Source organism: Podarcis raffonei, chromosome 16 (assembly GCF_027172205.1).
Source record: "Podarcis raffonei isolate rPodRaf1 chromosome 16, rPodRaf1.pri, whole genome shotgun sequence".
Taxonomy (NCBI): domain Eukaryota; kingdom Metazoa; phylum Chordata; class Lepidosauria; order Squamata; family Lacertidae; genus Podarcis; species Podarcis raffonei.
Window position 1 is genome coordinate 23,174,998 of NC_070617.1, and position 21,228 is coordinate 23,196,225.

Consider the following 21,228-nt stretch of genomic DNA (forward strand, 5'->3'; position numbering starts at 1 on the left):
GCAACGCCATTATCTAAGAGAGACTGCATTTCTTCATTTCTCTGTGAATATTGAATGAAGTATTTGGTAAGAAGGGACGCGGGTGGCGCTGTTGGTTAAACCACAGAGCCTAGGGCTTGCTGAGCAGAAGGTCAGCGGTTCAAATCCCCGCGACGGTGTGAGCTCCCGTTGCTCGGTCCCAGCTCTTGCCAACCTAGCAGTTCAAAAGCAAGTCAAAGTGCAAGTAGATAAATAGGTACCGCTTCAGCGGGGAGGTAAACGGCGTTTCCGTGCGCTGCTCTTGTTCGCCAGAAGCGGCTTAGTCATGCTGGCCACTTGACCCGGAAGCTGTACGACGGCTCCCTCGGCCAATAAAGCGAGATGAGCGCCGCAACCCCAGAGTCGTCTGCGACTGGACCTAACTGTCAGGGGTCCCTTTACCTTACTTGGTAAGAACTCTTGTTTATCTGCTTCTTGGCTGCCACTTTGGGAGGGATCGGATTCCTCGAAGCCTGACAGTGAACCAGTGCAGAGCAGTGTTTAGAATGCTGGACTAGGACCTAATAGATCAGGAGTCATGGACTGGCTGAATGTAGAGGAGTGGTGGGAGGGAAACCCAAGGGGAAGAAGGCTCAGAGCCAAGGAAATATAGGTGGGATATAAATGCAATTTAAAAAGAGAGAGAGAAGGTGTCTCCCTCTTAAGTGTGGTAAACAACAGGTTCTAATATAATACATAGATGCCTGCTGGCAACAGGTTTTGATCTAAATACACACACACACACACACACGTACACATGTGGTTCTGTGTCTACAGCAGAAGCCATTGCAAGGGGACAGGGAAGAAGCTATATGGGGACAACCTGATCTCATCAAACTCCGAAGTCATTGAGTTGTGTGATCACAGCCCCAGAGCTCACAGTTTACCTGTAGGGAGTCATAAATTACCAGCTTTTTATAGCCTTGTATTCTCCTTATTTTTTAAACAGTGCTGTGAGTAGGAAGCTGTAATGGCATGATGCATCATCAATGTGCCAGCTGTTAGGGGTGAACTTGTTAAAGAGTGCCATCGGAAAGGAGCTTGGCTGGGGGAAGTGCAGGCAGCGTGTGCCCCAGCAGGGTATTAATTCAGCACCTATAGCCTATTAACCAGAGGTGCCTGGATGGAGGGCCAGAGTTCGCAGGGTGGTTGCTGGGGGCCTGGAGACAGCTTGATGGGTCATCACCCACAGCCTATCGCTCTAGATTGCTCCCAGCTGTTGCCTTCCATTAAGAGCTTGTTAAAATGCATTGCACTTTTCCTCCACATTCATGCCCTCCCCCCTTTCATTCAGCTTCTCCGTGCCAGTGGTCACTGGCACAGTTGTGGTGGGACTCTGAATAGGGAGGGAGGGTTGGTGGTACTAATGGAACGAAGCGTCCGTGTGAAAGCATCTCTCCACTCAGAAGGGATTGCCAGCTGGTTCAGAGAACCGCTTCTCTGTGGCTTAAACCACAGAGCCTAGGGCTTGCCGATCAGAAGGTCAGCGGTTCGAATCCCCGTGACGGGGTGAGCTCCCGTTGCTCGGTCCCAGCTCCTGCCAGCCTAGCAGTTTGAAAGCACGTCAAAGTGCAAGTAGATAAATAGGTACCGCTCCGGCGGGAAGGTAAACAGCGTTCCGTGCACTGCTCTGGTTCGCCAGAAGAGGCTTAGTCATGCTGACCACATGACCCGGAAGCTGTACGCCGGCTCCCTCGGCCAATAAAGTGAGATGAGCGCTGCAACCCTTGAGTCGGCCACGACTGGACCTAATGGTCAGGGGTTCCTTTACCTTTATAGTATCGCTTCTCAGTTTCCTCTTTTCCAGGCTAAACATACCCAATTCCTTCACCTGTTCCTCATGAGGCTTGAGTTTCCAGACCCTTGATCATCTTGGTCACCCTTCTCTGCACACCTTCCAGCTTGTCAATATCCTTAAACAACGATGACTCCAGGTGCGGTCTAACCAAGGTAGAATACAGTGGTACCTCAGTTTAAGAACAGCCCTGTTTACGAACTATTCGGTATAAGAACTCCGCAAAACTGGAAGTAGTGTTCCGGTCAGCGAACTTTACCTTGGTCTACGAATGGAAGCGGAACGGTGAAAGGGCATCATTGGTGGGAGGCCTCATTAGGGAAAGCACGCCTCTGTTTAAGAACGGACTTCTGGAACAGATTAAGTTCGTAAACCGAGGTACCACTGTAGAGTGGTACAATTACTTCCCTTGATCTGGACGCTATACTTGTGTTGCTGCAGCAAATAATTGCATTACCCTTTCCAAAGCTATTTTTGCTGCTGCATCACACTGTCTCGTTACCATCAATCTGTTTGAACACATAGACTGCTTATATTAATATGTAGGATTAAATTAGAATTGATGTGTTGTTCTTATTGCTAATGTGAGGTGATGTTGTTTCTGTTTTTCTTTCTGGTTGTGTGTGTGTGTCCTGCAAGGCATAATTCAGTGTTCTCACAGAACTCCAGTTACTGACACCCTCCCCCCCCTCCCATGGCCTCCTTTTATAAATGATTGCAGAGTGACAGCTTTGGAAAAGCTTTTTTCCTTTAGCAAATTTGTGTGTCATTTACCATGTCTGATATGCACTTAAGCTTCCTGAACTGGGCTTGGGAGGGGGGGGGGAGATACAAATGTACAGATCTATAACTCTTATCATAGCAACAGGAAATTGGAAACAAGCAAAGCAAATCAGAATTTTTTTTTTTTTTTAAAATAAGAAGACGGCCAGAACATCCATTGAACAGAAATAAGCATCTTGAGCATGGCCAATCCTGTCAAGTAAGAAGGGGGAAAAGGGCTAGGACTTTGGAGAAGAGCCATGGCTCAGTGGTCAGAGCATCTGCTTAGCATGCGGAAGCTCGCAGGTTCAATTCCTGGCATCTCCAAGTAGTGATGGAAGAGAGTCCTGTCCGAAATCCTGGAGCTCCACTGCCAGTCCATGTAGCTAGAAGGGCCAATGATCTCACTCAATACAGTGGTACCTTGGTTCTCAAACACCTTGGTACTCAAACAGCTTGGAACCCAAACACTGCAAACCCAGAAGTAAGTGTTCCAGTTTGCGAAATTTTTTTGGAAGCCGAACGGGCCCCATTTGAGTGTTACGCTTCCAATTTGAGTGCCACACTTCCGTTTTGAGTGTTACGCTCTCTGTTTTTGCTTTTTTCTTTGCGTTTTTTTTTGGGCTGCTCTTTTTTGTTTTGTTTTTGTGGCTGTGTGGAACCCATTTTAGCTACTGACTGACTGATTGTGTGATTGCAGTACATTGTTTATTGCTTTCATTTTATGGATCAGTGGTCTCGTTAGATCGTAAAATTCATGTTAAATTCCTGTTTTAGGGGTTGTTTTTAAAAGTCTGGAATGGATTAATGCATGGGTAGGCAAGCTAAGGCCTTGGGGTTGGATCCTGCCCAATCGCCTTCTCAATCCGGCCCGTGGACAGTCCAGGAATCATCGTGTTTTTACATGAGTAGAATGTGTCCTTTTATTTAAAATGCATCTCTGGGTTATTTGTGGGGCATAGGGATTCGTTCATCCCCCCCCCCCAAATATAGTCCAGCCCCCCACAAGGTCTGAGGGACAGTGGACCAGCCCCTGCTGAAAAAGTTTGCTGACCCCTGTATTAATGCATTTTGCATTACTTTCTATGGGAAAGCTCGCCTTGGTTTTGGAACTCTTTGGTTTTGGAATGGACTTCTGGAATGGATTAAGTTTGAGAACCAAGGGACCACTGTATAAGGCAGCTTCCTATGGATATCCTCAGGCAATGCATCCTATTGAACCTCCATTAAGTAGGTAAATCATGGATGGACAAATCTGTCAATTTCACTTGCTCATTTTTCCATTAGTCTTCCACATCAGTTTGAGATTATTATTTTTTTAAAGTCCTCAGGAAAATTCATCAGTATTTTAAGGCGATTTTCTCTTAATATACCCATTTTATGGAACTTTGCCTAATACACATTTTTCTTTCTTTCTGCAAATCAGTTTTCCCTACCTTTTTTTTGTCTGTTGCTTTCACTAACATATGCACTTTTATGCACACTTCACCCCAGTACATGCATTTTTGAATGCATAACTTGGCTGGAGAACTCCACTGCGCAATTCAGATTAGGGTGTATCTGGGAGGATGGCTGTTTCCCCTGTATCATTTCAGGAAGTGCAAATGAGTCAGGTTCCCCTTTAAATGTGCGCTGAACCAAATTTCTCCTCCGCCCCTAGTCTAAAATGAGAATTCTCATTCATTATGACATGGTCTACGAGATCAAATCCTGGCTTCATAAGCTTTTTTGCAACCATATACAACCCTCCTTGTTTCTTTAAACCAGGAAGCTACAGGCAACAGCTGAACCAGGAATTATGTTTAATGGCTTCCTAACAACCTGGGATCTGGAAACCTGCTTTAAACCACAGCTTCATTATCTAGCTTGTTTGGAAGCCGTTAACCATAGTTTCCTGGTTCATATGTAACGGAAAGCTACAGCTGATCGCAGCTTTCTGGCTTCTTTTCCCATATGAAGGGAAGAGGCAAATGGGGGTGCATAGTTCAACTATGGAACTCGCTGCCACAAGAGACATTGGTGACCACCAACTTGTTGTATTGTTTAGTCATTTAGTCGTGTCCGATTCTTCATGACCCCATGGACCAGAGCACGCCAGGCATTCCTGTCTTCCACTGCCTCCCACACTTTGGTCAAACTCATGCTGGTAGCTTCAAGAACACTGTCCAACCATCTCGTCCTCTGTCGTCCCCTTCTCCTTGTGCCCTCCATCTTTCCCAACATCAGGGTCTTTTCCAGGGAGTCTTCTCTTCTCATGAGGTGGCCAAAGTATTGGAGCCTCAGCTTCATGATCTGTCCTTCCAGTGAGCACTCAGGGCTGATTTCCTTCAGAATGGAGAGGTTTGATCTTCTTGCAGTCCATGGGACTCTCAAGAGTCTCCTCCAGCACCATAATTCAAAAGCATCAATTCTTCGGCGATCAGCCTTCTTTATGGTCCAGCTCTCACTTCCATACATCACTGGGAAAACCATGGCTTTAACTATACGGACCTTTGTTGACAAGGTGATGTCTCTGCTTTTTAAGATGCTGTCTAGGTTTGTCATTGCTGTTCTCCCAAGAAGCAGGCGTCTTTTAATTTCGATGACTTTAAAAGAGAACTGGACACATTCATGGAAGAGAAGCCTATCAATGGCTACTAGCCCTGATGACTATGCTCTGCTCCATGGCTGGAGGCAGTAATGCTTTTAAATACCAGTTGCTGGAAACCACAGGAGATGAGAGTGCTCTTGTGGTTGTGTTTCTACTTGCAGGTTTATTGCAGAAATCTGGGTGGCCACTGCGAGAACAGGTTGGGCCACTGGCTTCACCCAGCAGCCTCTTCTTATATTCTCATGGAAGGAAAGGGGCTAGGGGTGAATGCATTGGACCTGGCATATTGAGCTGGGGTTTGATCACATGGATGTGGCCGCTGCCTTTGCTTCCCCAATGGATCCCTGCATTGCATTTCTGCCATAAGTGGGAAGTGGAGCTTGAATGAAGGTTCCACACCATCTCTCAGAATAGTACCATCTTCTCCAGCAATGCCTTTTCCTTGTGGCTGACTTCCAAGTTATAATGTTTCTTTGGAAATAAGTCTCTTTCAGCAACGGTTTGCTGCAATGTTGAATAAAAAGTTGCTCTCTTGTAGTCAGGCCACTTAAGAGACTGTTGAAGGGATGAGTGATAGTCCTATTCATCAGTAACTCCTCTGCTCATGAGAGAGCAATAAAACAAGCAGGACCTGAAAACAGGGAACTTTAAATTAAAGGCACAGGAGGCCCCAGAAGTCTCAACAACACTTTGCTCACCCCACATTAGATGGGTGGATGTTGCAATTGTGATTTTGTTGAAGAAAAAGCACAAAAGAATCAGATCTGGGGCAGAAAAACACAAGGAAGGGCAAGACAGGGAATGCTGGATTTGAACAAACTAATAGTGACTGGGTCAGGAACGAGGAAATATGGAAAAGATGGCAATTCCAGAGAACAGAGGGAGCATGAAAGAAGCCTGGGTCATTCTCCAGATTTCTAAGGTTGCAGATTTGGAGGAAAAGCAAACCTAGCTTAATTCATATTCTGAATTAAACGATGCCTCCCATGTGGTGGGAGGCCTAGGATGTGAAAGGCACACCAGGGCGGGGGGAGGACAGAGGTTCTGCAGATATAGTGCTGGGGGATTTGCTAACGACTCTAGGAGTTTACCCCATTTTTATTTATTATTTTAATCTGTTTCCTATTAAAAATTCATAATTTGGGGGACTAAGGGAGGATCATCCATTAGGTAAGTGTCAGAGACTTCTGCCTAGAATGCAGGCAGAAATGATCTCAAGAAAGTATTTTACATAAACGAGGCATCGTTTTCATTAGTAACACATTTCACATCCCTCTTTGCAGAACTGGAATTATAGCTGAGCACAACGTTATGGCGAAGACACAGGGGTATGCGTCCTCTGATCCTGGTCGCACGGTCAAATTGCTCTGTCTTCAACAGATCAAAGCTAATATCAGCTGCAGCATTTAAGAGAATTGAGTTAAATCTGCGCTCACTGTGCCTTGCAGAACTTAGCATGTCCTTAAAGTTAAGTGAGGCTTTAACAGGCTTTGCTGCTGTGGGATGAAACACTTTATCTGGTTATAGCTGTGCAAGGTAAGAGAATATTTTCTCTAGAGCAGTCTTCCCAAACCTGGATGACAATTCCCATCAACCCCAGCAAAATATGGTCATGGCTGATGGGTGCTGTAGTTCAAAGCATATGAAGGGAACCAGGTTGAGTTAGGTTAATACCCTGAGCTGTACTTGTCTGGAAGTCCACAGGCAGGCTGGTAGTTTAAGCACCATGGAGAGCTCCAAACAAGCAAGTTGCTCCAGGAATATCTGGAGCTCTTCTTCTCAGTTCTAATTGAAATTGGGTTTTTTTTTGGGGGGGGATGCATCAAAATGCAGTATTTAATATGGTCAAACTTGCAGGGGCTTATTGGAGCTGCAGTCCCAAGTCCTGACTTGACTTCGATTGGGAGCCCACAGGGCACCAGATATGCTGGTAGTTTCAGCAGCACACAGAGGGCACAGGGCTAATTACTGGTTTCAGCACCACGGAGAGCTCCAAGTGAGCACGTTGCCCCAGGAATATCTACAGCTCTTTCCCTCATTTTGGATCGAAGTTGGTGTTTGGGGGAAATGCATCAAAATGCAGCATTTCATAAGAAATGACAGGATAGATGTAGATTGTTGCTCACACCATCTCTACACCTGCAGTGTAGAGCAGTAAACCTGCAGTGGAAGCTCACAGGATGCAGAGCAAATGGGTGTGTGTACACAGCCTTAGATTAGAAGCCAGGGGTTGTGCTGTTCATTATTAATATTGTGTCAACCATTCCAAGGCCTATTGGCCCAACTAATCCAGTATCCTGTTCTCACAGTGACCACCTTGAGAAACCTACAAGCAGGATTTGAGTGCAAAAGAACTCCCCTTTTCTGGGGATTTCAGCAACTGGTACCCAAAAGCATCACTGCCTCCAGCTGTGGAGGCAGAGCTTAGACAGTATGGCTGCAGCCATTACTAGCCTTCTCCTCCTTGCACATGTCCAATTCTCTTTTAAAGCCATCCAGGTTGGTGGACATCACTGCCTCTTGTGGCAGTGAGTTCCATAGTTTAACTATGTGCTGCATGAATGGCTCTTACTGGACTGCACAGAGAGGTGCAATAAGTTTTGGCAGCACAAAGAGACACATTCTGCACTGTCATGCATGTGCACACACAAATGCACACACAGGGTCTTGGAAAAGAGCAGCTACTACCTCCCTCGCCACACATAACCTGCCCATCAAATTGACAGGCATCCCCCCCCAAAGAAAAACAACAGTAAGGACTGTTGTCAACAGCATGCAAAAATTATGGTTAATAATGCACAGCAGGCTGAATTGTTTAATCTATACTTAAAAAAACAAACAGCAACCAAGAGCTCTTTATTTAGAAATTAGCAGTATGATTTATGCCTTTTATTATAAATGATGGCGAGCAATTCCCTCTTTGATTGTAACAATGGAACAATATTCACTCTGTCAGGAGCATTGCAAACAGAACCAAGACTCTCTCTTTTTTAAAAATAAACCCCCTCGGGCTTACATTTTTGAATAAATTCTGAGAATGTGCATATTATTTCAAACACCTTGGCGAATTGTACCAGCGGGGTTTTTGTCATGGCAACTTTTATTTCAGCCTTCCCCATCCTGGGGCCCTCCGGATGTGTTGACTACGACTCCCATCATCCCATGCTACCTGTCCTTGACCCAGATCACAGGGGACCATAGCTCAGTGGCAGAGCATATACCTGCAGAAGATCCAAAGTTCAAGCCCCAGCCTTTCCAGGTAGGGCTGGGAATGTCCTCTGCCTAATACCCCAGAAAGCTCCTCGCAGTCAGTGTAGACAGCCAGAGCTAGATGGACCAGGCTTCTGACTCAGTATAGTGATGGACCATAGCTCAGGGATACAGCTTCTGATCTGCATGCAGGAGACTCCAAGTTTAATCTCCAGTTAGGGCTGGGACATTATTACTTACTCCTTGCCATCAATACTTACTCCATGTATTCCATCTCACTCTGCCCAATGGAGGGACTCGCTTAGCAGACCGAGACTGTCAATTGCTGGATGCAAGTCCTCACCATGATTGGATTATTATTATTTAAAAAACCCTTATAGAAAGGTCAAAGTCAGATATGGAAGTAAATGTGTGCACTTAATGTGTCTGGTTCCCACCCCCCTAAAAAACAACAACCAGCACTTGCAGTGGTGGAGAGAGCAGGATCAAGATTACAACACACACAAAGGTTTGAAAACAACAACCCCAAACTCTTTCTCTTCCCTTCCCAAAAGTGCCCCTGAAGCACTAACACCTGTTAGCTCAAAGAGAGAAGCTTCTGTAGCTAGTTTCTGGCATCTGGATGCACAGATCCTTCCGGGTGCTCAGCACTTTCTGTTGGCTGTGTGCATAGGTTTCGGAAGAATGTGTGACAGTGAAAATCCTCAAATACATCTCACGGTTTTTCCCTGTTATCGGAAGTGGTCTCACAAATTACTAAAAGGCAGGTCTTAGAAAGGATGCTAGTAGATGCCAGCTGCCACCAGGTGGGGTCGCCTTTGCTATCTGAAACTGGCCAGAGAGGATTCTGGTGTGATTTTGCTATTGTACCAGCCCCAAATGGAAAGCTATACCTGAACATTCAGACCAATAGCGTTTATTGGGTGGGAGAGTGCGGCGGCGGCGGGGGGGGTTTGCCAAGCAAAGTGAACATACATAGTGCAGTCCACACCTTATTCTGGGTTCCGTCCTTTTTTTGTCCTCAAAAGCTTACTTTTTTGATCCCAGGTTCCTGATAAAGAAAACCAGGACAAGTTTTTGACATCCCAATTCTGCCAAATCCCTTCCTTTTCTCCTCACCCCTAATACACAAATGATTGACCATGGAAGAAGCTCCATAGTATTCTTCACCAACCTGGTGCTCTCCAGAAGTCCTGGACTACAATTCCCATTAGCCTCAGCCAGCACAGCTGAGGCTGATGGGAGTTGTAGTCCAAAACATCTGGAAGGGGACAAGGTTGGCAAAACCTGCTTTGCAGGTAGCCAGCATGGAACCCTGTAGATGTCATTGGACTTCAACTCCCATCAGCCTCAGCGAGCATAGCCAGTTGTCAATACCACACCAGTATCTCCTATGCTAGCTTATTTGGCAATAGCTCATCTGTTGATTTAAAAGCAGAGGGGGTGGTTTTGTTCTTTCGCTTAAATATATGTTTTTTGGGGAAAAACCCATACTGGTCTTACAATATATTATCAACACAAGGAAAGCCCTGCTAAATCAGGCCAATGGCCCATCTAGTCCAATGTTCTGTTCTCACAAAGACCAACTGGATTCCCATGGGAAGCCCATAGTGGTTAGAGTGTCAGACTACGACTAGGGAGACCAGGGTTCAAATCCCCGCTTGGCCATGAAGCACACTGGGTGAACTTGGACCAGTAACTGCCTCTCAGCCTAGGCTACCTCATGCAGTTGTTGTGGGGATTAAATGAGGAGGGGGGAACTGTGTACGTCATCTTGAGCTCTCTGGAGAAAATGTTGGGATATACAGTGGTACATCCAGTTGCGAACGGGATCCGTTCTGGAGGCCCGTTCGCAACATGAAAAGAGCGCAACCTGAAGCGCCGTATCTGCACAGGTGTGTGGCGCGACTTGGCGCTTGTGCGCATGCGTGAAGCACGATTTAGCACTTCTGCGCATGCATGAGTGGTGAAACCCGGAAGTAACCCTTTCCGGTACTTCCGGGTCGCCGCAGGACATAACCTGAAAGAACGTAACATGAAGCAAACGTAACATGAGTTATGACTGTAAATGAAATGAGTAAGATATAAATAATAATATACCTGAGTGAAAGAGAACATTCCACACTTCTGAGCCCCAGCAAACTGGCATTCAGGGGCATATACCCTCCAAGACCGGAGGCAGAGCATAGTCATCTTAGCTAGTAGCCATTGACAGCCCACAAATCTGCCCAATCCTCTTTCAAACCCATCTTGGTTGGTGGCCACCATTGCCTCCTGTGGAAGGGAGTTTAACTACACACTGCATGAAGAAGTTCTTTCTTTGGTCTCTTCCAACATTCAGCTTCATAGGATTTCTACAAGTTCTAGCATTATGAAAGAGGGAGGAAAAACCTTTCTCTCTCTCCGCTTCCTCCTTCCTCCTTCCTATGAGTGCTTTTTATAAACCTCTATAATGTTGCCTCTGATTCACCTTTTCAAAGCGGGTGGCTGGAGTGATTCATTCACATAATCAGCCATTCAGGGACATTCACTAGCTTCCCCCTAAAAGCAGCCAATGCACAGTTGCCAACAAAAAAACTGAACATGTGAAAACTCCATAGAAAACCATGATACAAGTTGACACAATAGGAGGGGTCCATTGTTGGTATTGTGTCTCGGGTGGCCTAGTCATGCGTACAAGCCATCCTCTTGATGGACAAGCACATATGTGAACCGGACAGGCCTACATGCACAGGAATTCAAGGCAGAGAACTCCCATTATGTCCATTACTTGCTTAGGCCAGTCCCAAGAGCAGGCAAAATGTAGCTCAGCAAAGAGGCCTGAGCTATCTCACCTCATCCTCGACCAGAGCTTTGATTCACAATACAGTTACTAACAATTCCATCTCTTTCTGATGTCCAGGCTACAAGTGCTGTCCCAAAGATGCATGATTCATCTAGCCAGCATGATGTCTAAACCTTAAACTGATGAGTGGATTTACACTAAAGACATATCAGTTTTCTGCGGCATATAATACTCTCTGCAAAGCAGGGAATGTGCACAGGGCTATCTCTACTGGTAGGCAAACCAAGGCATCCTTGAACCACGGCAGCAGCCCCTGGCTGCTCTTCCTAAGACCCCCTGGCCAATTCCTCTCTGTTGGAGGGCATTGCATTCAGATTCAACAGGCAGTCCAGTCATCTTTGATACATGGAATCGGGACAGGGAGTTGTCTTCTCCATCAACTTAGGCAACAAAATGTATCTGGGGGGACCTGCCTGTTCAGATATCCGTAGTTCCTCAACATGCACTAAGTGGGACCACTCTTGCTGGCTGTGCCCCCAGTGCCAACATGCCCTGCTCTCACTGCTGCATGCATAGAATCATAGAACTGTAGAGTTTGAAGGGACCCAAAGAGTTATCTAGTCCAACCACCTGTGATGCATGGAAGGTCCTTTCTGATGAACACCAAATGCTGAGGGGTTGTGACTGGCACGTGCTTCAGTCTCGATCCTACGGCCCCCCTCTCATGCACATGAGGGGTTTCTGCTGAACAGCTCTAGTGTTAGGCTGGATTAAATTTAACGTGACCCGGAGGTGCCCATAGGGATTGTTGGGTGGAAGGCAGGGAGCCCAACACTAGGGGGCGCCAGAGCCAATGGCATGCAGAGCCAGCTAATTCTAGTTTTGTCTCCATCCTCCTTCCGGCTGAGTTCTACAAGGGCAACACTGATGAGACTACAGAGGAGGAATCTTATGGCCAGGTCTCTGGACTGACTGTAACTAAGAAGGCAGGCAGATAGGGGCTGGCTGACGACAGTGAGTTTGGTGGGGCAGTGCCCCATACGATGCTAATGTACCAGCTTCCGGTGTACTTTTCTGAGCAGAACACATTTCCAAAAAACAGAAGCGGAAAAGGGCAACAGACTTGAGGAACAGGACCTGCTTGGCTTTTCTTTAAAGTTTAAGAATTGACTCATTGCGGCACAAAATACATTCATGGAAAGAAAGCATGGGAAGAGCGAAAGTCTCTTTGATCTAGCCATAGTATAACAAGAACCAACAGCTTGCAAGTTAAAAGTTGGACAAATTCAAATCAGAAATAAGGCACAATATATATATAGATAGATATCTCTCTCTTTTTCCCCTCCCTTCCTTCCTCTTTTTTTTTTTTTAAACAACAGGGGAAATAGTTAACTGCTGAGGCAGGCTGCCCAGGAATAGCAGTGATATCTCCATCACTCAGACGTCTCCACCTCAAGACAAAACACTGTTGGAAAAGAGACCTCCCCTCTAGCCGGGTGACGTTATACTGGGCTTAGCGGAAGGGAAATTTGCAGCTGGAAAGATGGTGGAGTTGGTGATGTCAGTGGTGCTCTCTGGACACCTTTGTTTATATATACAGGATGTGACACCGTCGTGAGTGGATGGCTCAGGGCACAAAGGAGGTGGAGTCTCTTATGTCTCCTGGATCATTCTGGCCCAGCGCCCCCTTGAGGAGGAAGAAGGGATTTCCCCGCGCCTGGTGTGGCCTGCCGTCGCTCGTTCGCATGCAGTGGGGAAGAGAACGGCTGCAGAGGCCACACCAAAGCGCGGTTCCTCCTCTGAGCAAGCCGACCTTTGGCCGGCGTCCTCCATCTGAACAACCCCTAGGTCCACATAAGCAGGCTCTAGTAAGCCCCTCCCTCCCAGGTTCTTTTTGGGAGGGTAGGGGGCAGGGAGAAAAAAGTGCATAGATGCCCCCAAAGGGCCTGCTGGGAAGGGGGGAGGTCGGATGAAAATACAAACAGCAAGTGATTCGCGTCCAGCCCTTGGAGTGTTTAATGTTCATGCAGCGCCTGAATTTCAGATTGGAAAATCCTGACGCAAGTGTATTGCTTAACTGATTATTCAGTTTATCATAAATATATATATGTATATTATATATAATAAGAAGAATAATAATTTCATATATATATATATATATTTGTAGGAGTCTAATATCTGGTTATAAAAGCACACGGTATTGCATCACTCAGATTTTAGGAGGTGGGGTGGGGTCTCCATGCACGTCGACATGCTTTTAAAGTTGAGTTTAAAAGTTCCACCATGGGGAGGGGGTGGTTCCAGGGACTCCCCAGCCGGACTGAGCTGGACCCACCCCAGGGGGAGACCATGCTATCTGCTGAGAGAAGACAGCAGCATCTCGGGTAAGGAGGGGAGCCTCCCCTCCAAATACAGGAGGGAGGGGAGGTGGGTTTATGGGTGTGTGTGCAGGAGGCTTGCCGTGGAGGAATCACAATTCCCCCCCTATCCCACCCCTGGCCCTCGTGGCTATAGGTATTTATAGATATGTATAGTTTGTTTTCTCCATTTGTTCTTCAAGGAAGTCCATCTCTCCAATTATCCGTCCGTCCGTCCGTCCATCCATCCATCCATCCTTCCAGCTGTGGCTACTTCATCCCACTTCTCAGCACCTGGTTGGCAGCAATCAACATGACACTGATGATGAATGCGATGGCAAAGGCGCAGATGAGGCTTTTGCGGACGCACGTCTGTCTGATCTGTTGGTTTGAGCAGGCTGAGGAAGAGGGAGGAAAGGGGAGAAGGAGAGGAACAAGGAGAGGAGGAGGACGACGAGGAGGGTGGTTTGAACAGAGAATGAGAAAAGAGAGAGCATAGAAGTCAGTGGCATAACTTTGGGATGGCGGCAGAAAAAGGATACCTGCTCAGCTTAAAGATTCTCTGGCCCAGGGGTCGGCAAGGTTTACCTCGCCTGGGCCAGTTCACTCCAGCGGAGATCCCTCTGTAGGCCGGATTGTGCATGCGCACATGATTTCCAGTGCCTGCGCCTGCACAGATGCAATTTCTGGTGTCTGCTTCTGCGCAGACATGATTTCTGGTGCTGCGGAAGCGAGTCCAGGGACTTGCCAAGCGAGCGGCTTGGTTTGGGGGTGGCTCGTGGGCCAGTTAAATGACCCCTGTGGGGCGCTTGTGACCCATGGGCCTTAGGTTGCCTATCTCTGCTCTAGCCCTTGAAGGACAGAACCTTCATGAGCATCAGTTCCTTTAATATATATATATATATATATATATATATATATATATATATATATATATACATACACACACATACACACACACACACACACACACACACACACACACACACAGACAGTGGTACCTTGAGTTACAAACACCTTGGGTTACAAACACTTCAGGTTACAATCTTTGCTAACCTGGAAGAGTTACCTCGAGTTGAGAACTTTGCCCCAGGATGAGAACGGAAATCATGTGCTGGCGGCGCAGTGGCAGCAAGAGGCCCCATTAGCGAAAGCACGCCTCTAGTTAAGAACAGGTTCAGGTTAAGAACGGACCTCCGGAACAAATTAAGTTCATAACTTAGAGGTACCGCTGTATGTATGTATGTATGTATGTATGTATGTGTATGTGTGTTTTACAAAATTTTATACATTTTATCTTTAACCATTTCAAACATGGAATAAAATTAGATTTTCTGCATCTTTTACCGTTATCTAACTGTTACATCTCCTGCCAACCTAGCAGTTCGAAAGCACGTCAAAGTGCAAGTAGATAAATAGGTACTGCTCCGGCGGGAAGGTAAATGGTGGTTCCGTGCGCTGCTCTGGTTCGCCAGAAGCGGCTTAGTCATGCTGGCCACTTGACCCGGAAGCTGCACGCCAGCTCCCTCGGCCAGTAAAGCGAGATGAGCGCCACAACCCCAGAGTCAGCCACAACTGGACCTAATGGTCAGGGGTCCCTTTACCTTTTAACTGTTACATATCCATAGTTACCATCATTAATTCCACATTACAAGTGTCATTACATCCCTGCCAACGATTTTAACTATTTACAGTGGTCTTTTAAGTAAATTAGGAATGTACTCCAATCTTTTTATATATATATATATAAAATACTTGATCTTCCTGGTTCTTCAGTTCCACTTCCACACCCTTACAGCATATATTAACATCAGAGCTGTTTGGGAGAATAAAAGACACATGCCAGCAAATATTGCTAATCCCCTGGAAGCATGGACGCTGGGTTTCCAAACCATCAGATACTGGTAGCCAATAATGCCACCCTGAACAATTATTTTGGGGTCTTCCCCATGACTGTAGTTCATCTAGTCCCGTATCCTGTTCTTACAGATGCCCATGGGAAATCTTCAACCTGGAGCCCCTGCCCCCCCTGCAATATCTGGGGATCCATTTCCAGTGATATATGCAACTTCTGAGACTTGCTCCTTCCTACACACTGACTGCCAACCCCCCGCTGCTCTGGGCTGGTGTGATTTGGCATGCAAAGCAATTCTTTCTCCACTGGTCCCCTTGCAGCCACCATTGGCATTAGTATTCAAAGCAGCTCATAGCCTAAACAGAACAACCACTTCCCTAATTAAACAAAAGACGAGTGAGCAAGATCTAGCACAGGAACAGACAGGACTTGCTGATGTTGTGGCCTTGCCAGGGCCGGATCGACATGGGACATGTGGGGCATTTGTCCCAGTCCTCAGTCTTTTTGGGACACTGAACAGCTAACCACCTGCTCTGCCCTTCCTTTAGTTCCCAGGTGCTGCAGTTTCTTAAGGAGAGTTAGATACTACAGCCTTTGTAGAAGACAACCCAAAAGGATGGTTTCCCTCCCCTCTTTGAGGTTGGCTGCTAGCGGGTGAATCATGCCCCTGTATAAGTAAAGGTAAAAAGGTAAAGGACCCCTGGACGGTTAAGTCCAGTCAAAGGTGACTCTGGGGTTATGGTGCTCATCTTGCTTTCAGGCTAAGGGAGCTGGCGTTTGTCCACAGACAGTTTTCTGGGTCATGTGGCCGGCATGACTAAACCGCTACTGGCGCATGGAGGACCATGGTGAGTGCCAGAGTGCACGGAAACACCGTTTACCTTCCCACCACAGTGGTACCTATTTATCTACTTGCACTGGCATGCTTTCAAACTGCTAGGTTGGCAGGAGCTGGGACAGAGCAAGGGGAGCTCACCCCGTCGCGGGGATTCGAACCGCCAACCTTCTGATCAGCAAGCCCAAGAGGCTCAGTGGTTTAGACCACAGCGCCACCCACCGTCCCTTATGCCCCTGAATAGGTTGAGAGGAAAGGAAGGCCTGAGGGATGGATACCCCAATAGCTGGGAGAATGGGAATAGCCAGTGGGTTAGCCAGACCATAGCCAGTGGGTTAAAAGTGAAAAACGTCAATGAAGGACCTTAGCTCAGTGGTAGAGCATCTGCTTTGCATGCAGAAGGTCTCAGGTTGAATTCATGACAACTGGTGGTTGCTGAGCTAATTTGCCCCACTCAGTTTAACAGTGTGGGTCTCTAGGTGAGGAAGCTTCCTGAACCACTGAGTACCTGCTGGAGGGTTGCTGTCTAGTTCGATTTATCCTGAGGACAGTCTGGACTTTATGAACATTATGCATAAGATCTGGTTCTTTTGGTGTAGCAGGGCCAGGGAACATACCAGCCAGAGACCCTGTAGAACCACTTCTTGCCCAGGTATATAGTACTGCAGGGGTAAAGAACCTGTGGCCCTCTGGAGATTGCTGGACTACAGCTCCCACCATCCCTGACTGTTGGCTAAGCTAGGTAGGGATGATGGGAATTGGAGTCCAACAACTTCTCTAGTGCCAAAGGTTCCCCATCCCTCTGAGCCCTGGATCAGAATTAGGTGGATGGAGAGAGGTACTGAGGGACAACCATGTGGCTTCCCAGAGTACTTTTAAAGGTAAAGGTAAAGGGACCCCTGACCATTAGGTCCAGTTGTGGCCGATTATGGGATTGCGGCCCTCATCTCGCTTTATTGGCCGAGGGAGCATGACTAAGCTGCTTCTGGCAAACCAGAGCAGCGCATGGAAACACCGTTTACCTTCCCGCCAGAGCGGTACCTATTTATCTACTTGCACTTTGACGTGCTTTCGAACTGCTAGGTTGGCAGGAGCCGGGAACGAGCAATGGGAGCTCACCCTGTCATGGGGATTCGAACCGCCGACCTTCTGATCGGCAAGTCCTAGGCTCTGTGGTTAAACCCACAGCGCCACCCGCGTCCCAGAGCACTTTTAGTTCAGTTTAAAGAACCCCTATCCTACCTACAGGGAGAAGCCAGAGGTGATTGGCTCCTTCCCCATCACCTGATACCTTGGCTGGAAGGCTTCTACCTAGATGCTCCTGCCTATGGGATTCAAGGGCATGTAGTTCCCTTTTATGGCCAGCTGGTAGAAGGGTACGTACGGAGCTGATGTCCAACTCTCATGGCTCCCATAATTCCCATGGCTCCCAAACTGAAATCCCATGGCACCCAGTGTTCCAAGTGCTGACAAAGGTTTGCTTACTCTCCACATCAACAGGACACTCCTCTGCATTCCCCATGTGGCTTTCCTCCTCCGTCATGATGATGTTCTCGATGTCCTTCATGGAGAGGTGCTCGCAGAAAGTGTCGTACAGCAGCCGCTTCAGCTCGTCAACCGTCAGCTTCTGCATGTCACACTGTGGAGGTAGGAACAGTCGTCACAGGATGGTCACAGCTCCTGAATCTATTGCATGGAGCTTTGGTTGAGCCAGGAAGCATACACACATATACACACACGTACACCAGGGTTAGCCAATGTGGTGCCCTCCAGATGCTGTTGGACTACAATTCCCATCAGCCCTTGCCAGCATGACCAATGATTGGATATGATGGAAATTTGGGTTGTATCCAAGCAATGACTTCTGGTTCCATTTCAAACCACATGGGCAAAGGAAAATATGCTACCTGATGGCATTGTGATGTCAGATGACTGACAGGTGGGTGGCGCTATCCATCTCTCAAAGCAGCTCTGGGCAGGGGAGGTTGGGGGACCGTTTTACCGGCTTCATCAACTATAGCCATTCCTGGACAGGGATAGCCGGACCATTGTAGTCCATGCATTGGTAACATCGAGGCTGGATTGCTGTAATGCACTCTGTGCGGGTCTGCAGAATGCAGTGGCCAGACGGCTGACAGGAGCTTCTGGTCAAGGAGATGAGACACTATTGCTAAAACAGCTGCATTGTCTGCCCATCTACTACCAAGCCAGGTTCAAGGTTAATTTACAAAGCCCTGAACAACTTAGCTCTAGGGTACCACAGGGATCGCCTGAACCCTTATGCCCCAGATCAGTATCTGAGATCATCTGCAGGAGCATCGTTGGCCATTCCCTGACTTGCTGAGACTCATTTGACAGCAACAAGAAACTGAGCCTTTAATGTTACTGGGCCAGTCTTGTGGAACTCATTGCCAATAGATATTCAGCAGGCATATTCTATGCTGAAAACCTTACTATTGTGCCAACCCTATGCAGGTAATTAAGAGTACATCTTTCCAAAGTGGTTAATTGACGTCTGTTTTAACCTTTGTTATGGTTTTTATTGTATGGTTTTATTGCTGGAAACTGCTTTGATATGGATTTTTCTGATACAGCGGCATGTAAATATTTTTAAATAAATAAATATCAATCCCACTGGCTTGAAATGGTGTTACGTCCCTGGCCAAGAGGAATGTGGTTCACGTGAAGAAACTACCGAGCCATTGTTAGGGCTTTGCATGAACAGGCTCAATGCTATGAATCTTAAGATAAAAGAGAGAAGCTCCTTAGTCAATGACTGGTGTTTGTAATTCTAGACCCAGGGATCTTTTAAAAGGAAGGTGGCAAGGCAATCACAGACTGGCTGTGTGGCATATTTGCACAAATGAGGCTACTTGAAAACGGTGGAGGGAATAGAGTGTTTTGATATATTGATTTGCTAAAAGTGATCCTATGGACGTTGTTTTAAAGACAGGGTGCTAAACCCAGCAGCAGCCTCCTTCAACTTGGTTTTGGACTACAAAACCAAAGGGTTTGGATTACAATTCCCATCAGCCCCAAACCAGCACTGCTGTATGATGGTAGGGTAGATAAGAACATGGTCATGCTGGCTGGGGCTGATGTGAGTTGTAGTCTGAAACATCTATGGGTACCAGGTTGGGAAGGCTGTTCTAGGATTTCATATAGGCTAGGGATAGGGAGGTGGGGGGCCATCCAGATGTTGTTGGACTACAGCTCCCATCAGGCTCAGCCAGCATGGCCAATGGTCAGGCATGATGGGAGCTGTAGTCCATCAACATCTGGTGGACCACAGGTCCACCATCCCTGATAGGCTAATGTCCTTCCACAGGGCACAATGCAGGTCAGTAGTTTCAGCACCATGGAGAGCTCTAAGTGAGCTGCTTGCTCCAATGATGACTGAAACCTGTTATGACTTCACCATCACTTCTCCCAGATTCCATCCCTACCTCAATGAGTGGAAGGCCATGCAGGCTGGGGCTGATGGGAGTTGTAGTCCAAAACACATAGATGGCACCAGGCTGAGGGGGGGCTGCCATAAAATGTAGAAACACCCTGAACAATCCCCATTCCCTTCCTCTGCGAGATGGAAATTGAGCTGGGAAGCATGAAGGAGCATGACATAATTAAGGAAAATGGTGATGCCTACCTCCTGGTGTGAACCAGCAGTTCCAGTCACCATGAAAAACGGGAAAATACGCATCTTCAGTACATATATCTGCAGTAAAATCAAGAAAGAGGGCCAAACCATCAGGTTTCAGGGGCGGGGGGCGGGAATCGGTGTTTCCTTACCTTCCAAAACACAGTGTCAAAGTCAGTGCCATGGAATTTTTCCGGGATGCCGGATGTGGAAAGTTTGGGGCCAAGCAACGTCACAAACTCCTCAAAGTCCACTTGTCCATCGCCTAGAAATGACAGACACCAGCACAAGTGAAAACGAGGCAGCATCACGTCCCCATGGCAGGTTAAAACCATATAAAAATACAATACTAAAATCAGTAAAAACAATTCACAGGCAGGCAACTTCTTTGTGGAAGGCAATAATTGCTCTTAGCAATGCTTCATAGAAAACAACCAAATGGGCATACTAGTGTTAGAAGTATGTGTTCTTACTAGGGGTTACCTCCCCTGCTTGCATTGCTCGCCAACCACCTATGTGACGGTAGTCTTACATTTATATTTATATGGTAAGTTATTTCTTGCTTTTGTTTGTCTCTAAATAGTTTGAGAAGGGATATGTTTGCTTTTTAGCTTTGCTTTCACACAGAATGTTTTTTGAGGTCCAAATGATATGTTGTGTTAGTCACATAGCTTCTCCTGTAAGGTTGCTTTAATTATTTAAACTAACTACAGTGGTACCTCAGGTTACATATGCTTCAGGTTACAGACTCCGCTAACCCAGAAATAGTGCTTCAGGTTAAGAACTTTGCTTCAGGATGAGAACAGAAATCGTGCTCTGGCGGCGCGGCAGCAGCAGGAGGCCCCATTGGCTAAAGTGGTGCTTCAGATTAAGAACAGTTTCAGGTTAAGAACGGACCTCCGGAATGAATTAAGTACTTAATCCGAGGTACCACTGTAACTAACTAACTAACTAACTAACTAACTATTCAAAGACATAAACACAGGGTCCATTTTTATGGGTCAGGGAAAGTCTGGGCTTGCTCTAGTACCTTGATCATTTTGATTGCCCTTTTCCTGAACTCTGCTCCCCCCCCCAACTCTGCAGTATCCTTTTTGACCTATCTTCCAGGTGTGGTCACAGGATAGATTTATACAACTGCATTATGATTCTGGCAGGTTTTAATAATAATAATAATTCTACATCCCTTTCCTAATGACCCCTAGCATTGAATTCACCTTTCCCCACCACAGCTGATAGGCAGGCTGGGCCAACATTTTCATCAAGCTATTTGCCACGACCCCTATATATCTCATCCCTGGTCAGTCACCACCAATTCAGTTCCCATTAGTGCATGTGTTAGGAGACAAATATATATGCTAGCTAGATGCTCTGCCTCTGTGTG

General features: G+C 46.8%; 1 protein-coding gene across 2 annotated transcripts in view; it reads right to left on the minus strand.

The window, feature by feature from the left end:
- Positions 1-12,301: 12,301 nt before the first annotated feature.
- The window catches only part of CABP7 (calcium binding protein 7), a 60,459-nt gene continuing 51,532 nt past the window's right edge, over positions 12,302-21,228 (minus strand). Inside the window, exons 3-6 of one of the 2 annotated variants that reach the window (XM_053368290.1) lie at positions 19,997-20,109; positions 19,854-19,922; positions 17,693-17,846; positions 12,302-13,915 (exon numbers count right to left, since the gene is read on the minus strand). In XM_053368290.1, the coding sequence (XP_053224265.1) occupies positions 13,788-13,915; positions 17,693-17,846; positions 19,854-19,922; positions 19,997-20,109 (464 nt within the window). In that variant the 3' untranslated portion in view covers positions 12,302-13,787. The remainder of the gene's footprint in view (positions 13,916-17,692; positions 17,847-19,853; positions 19,923-19,996; positions 20,110-21,228) is intronic. The other variant, XM_053368291.1, reaches the window with a different exon arrangement.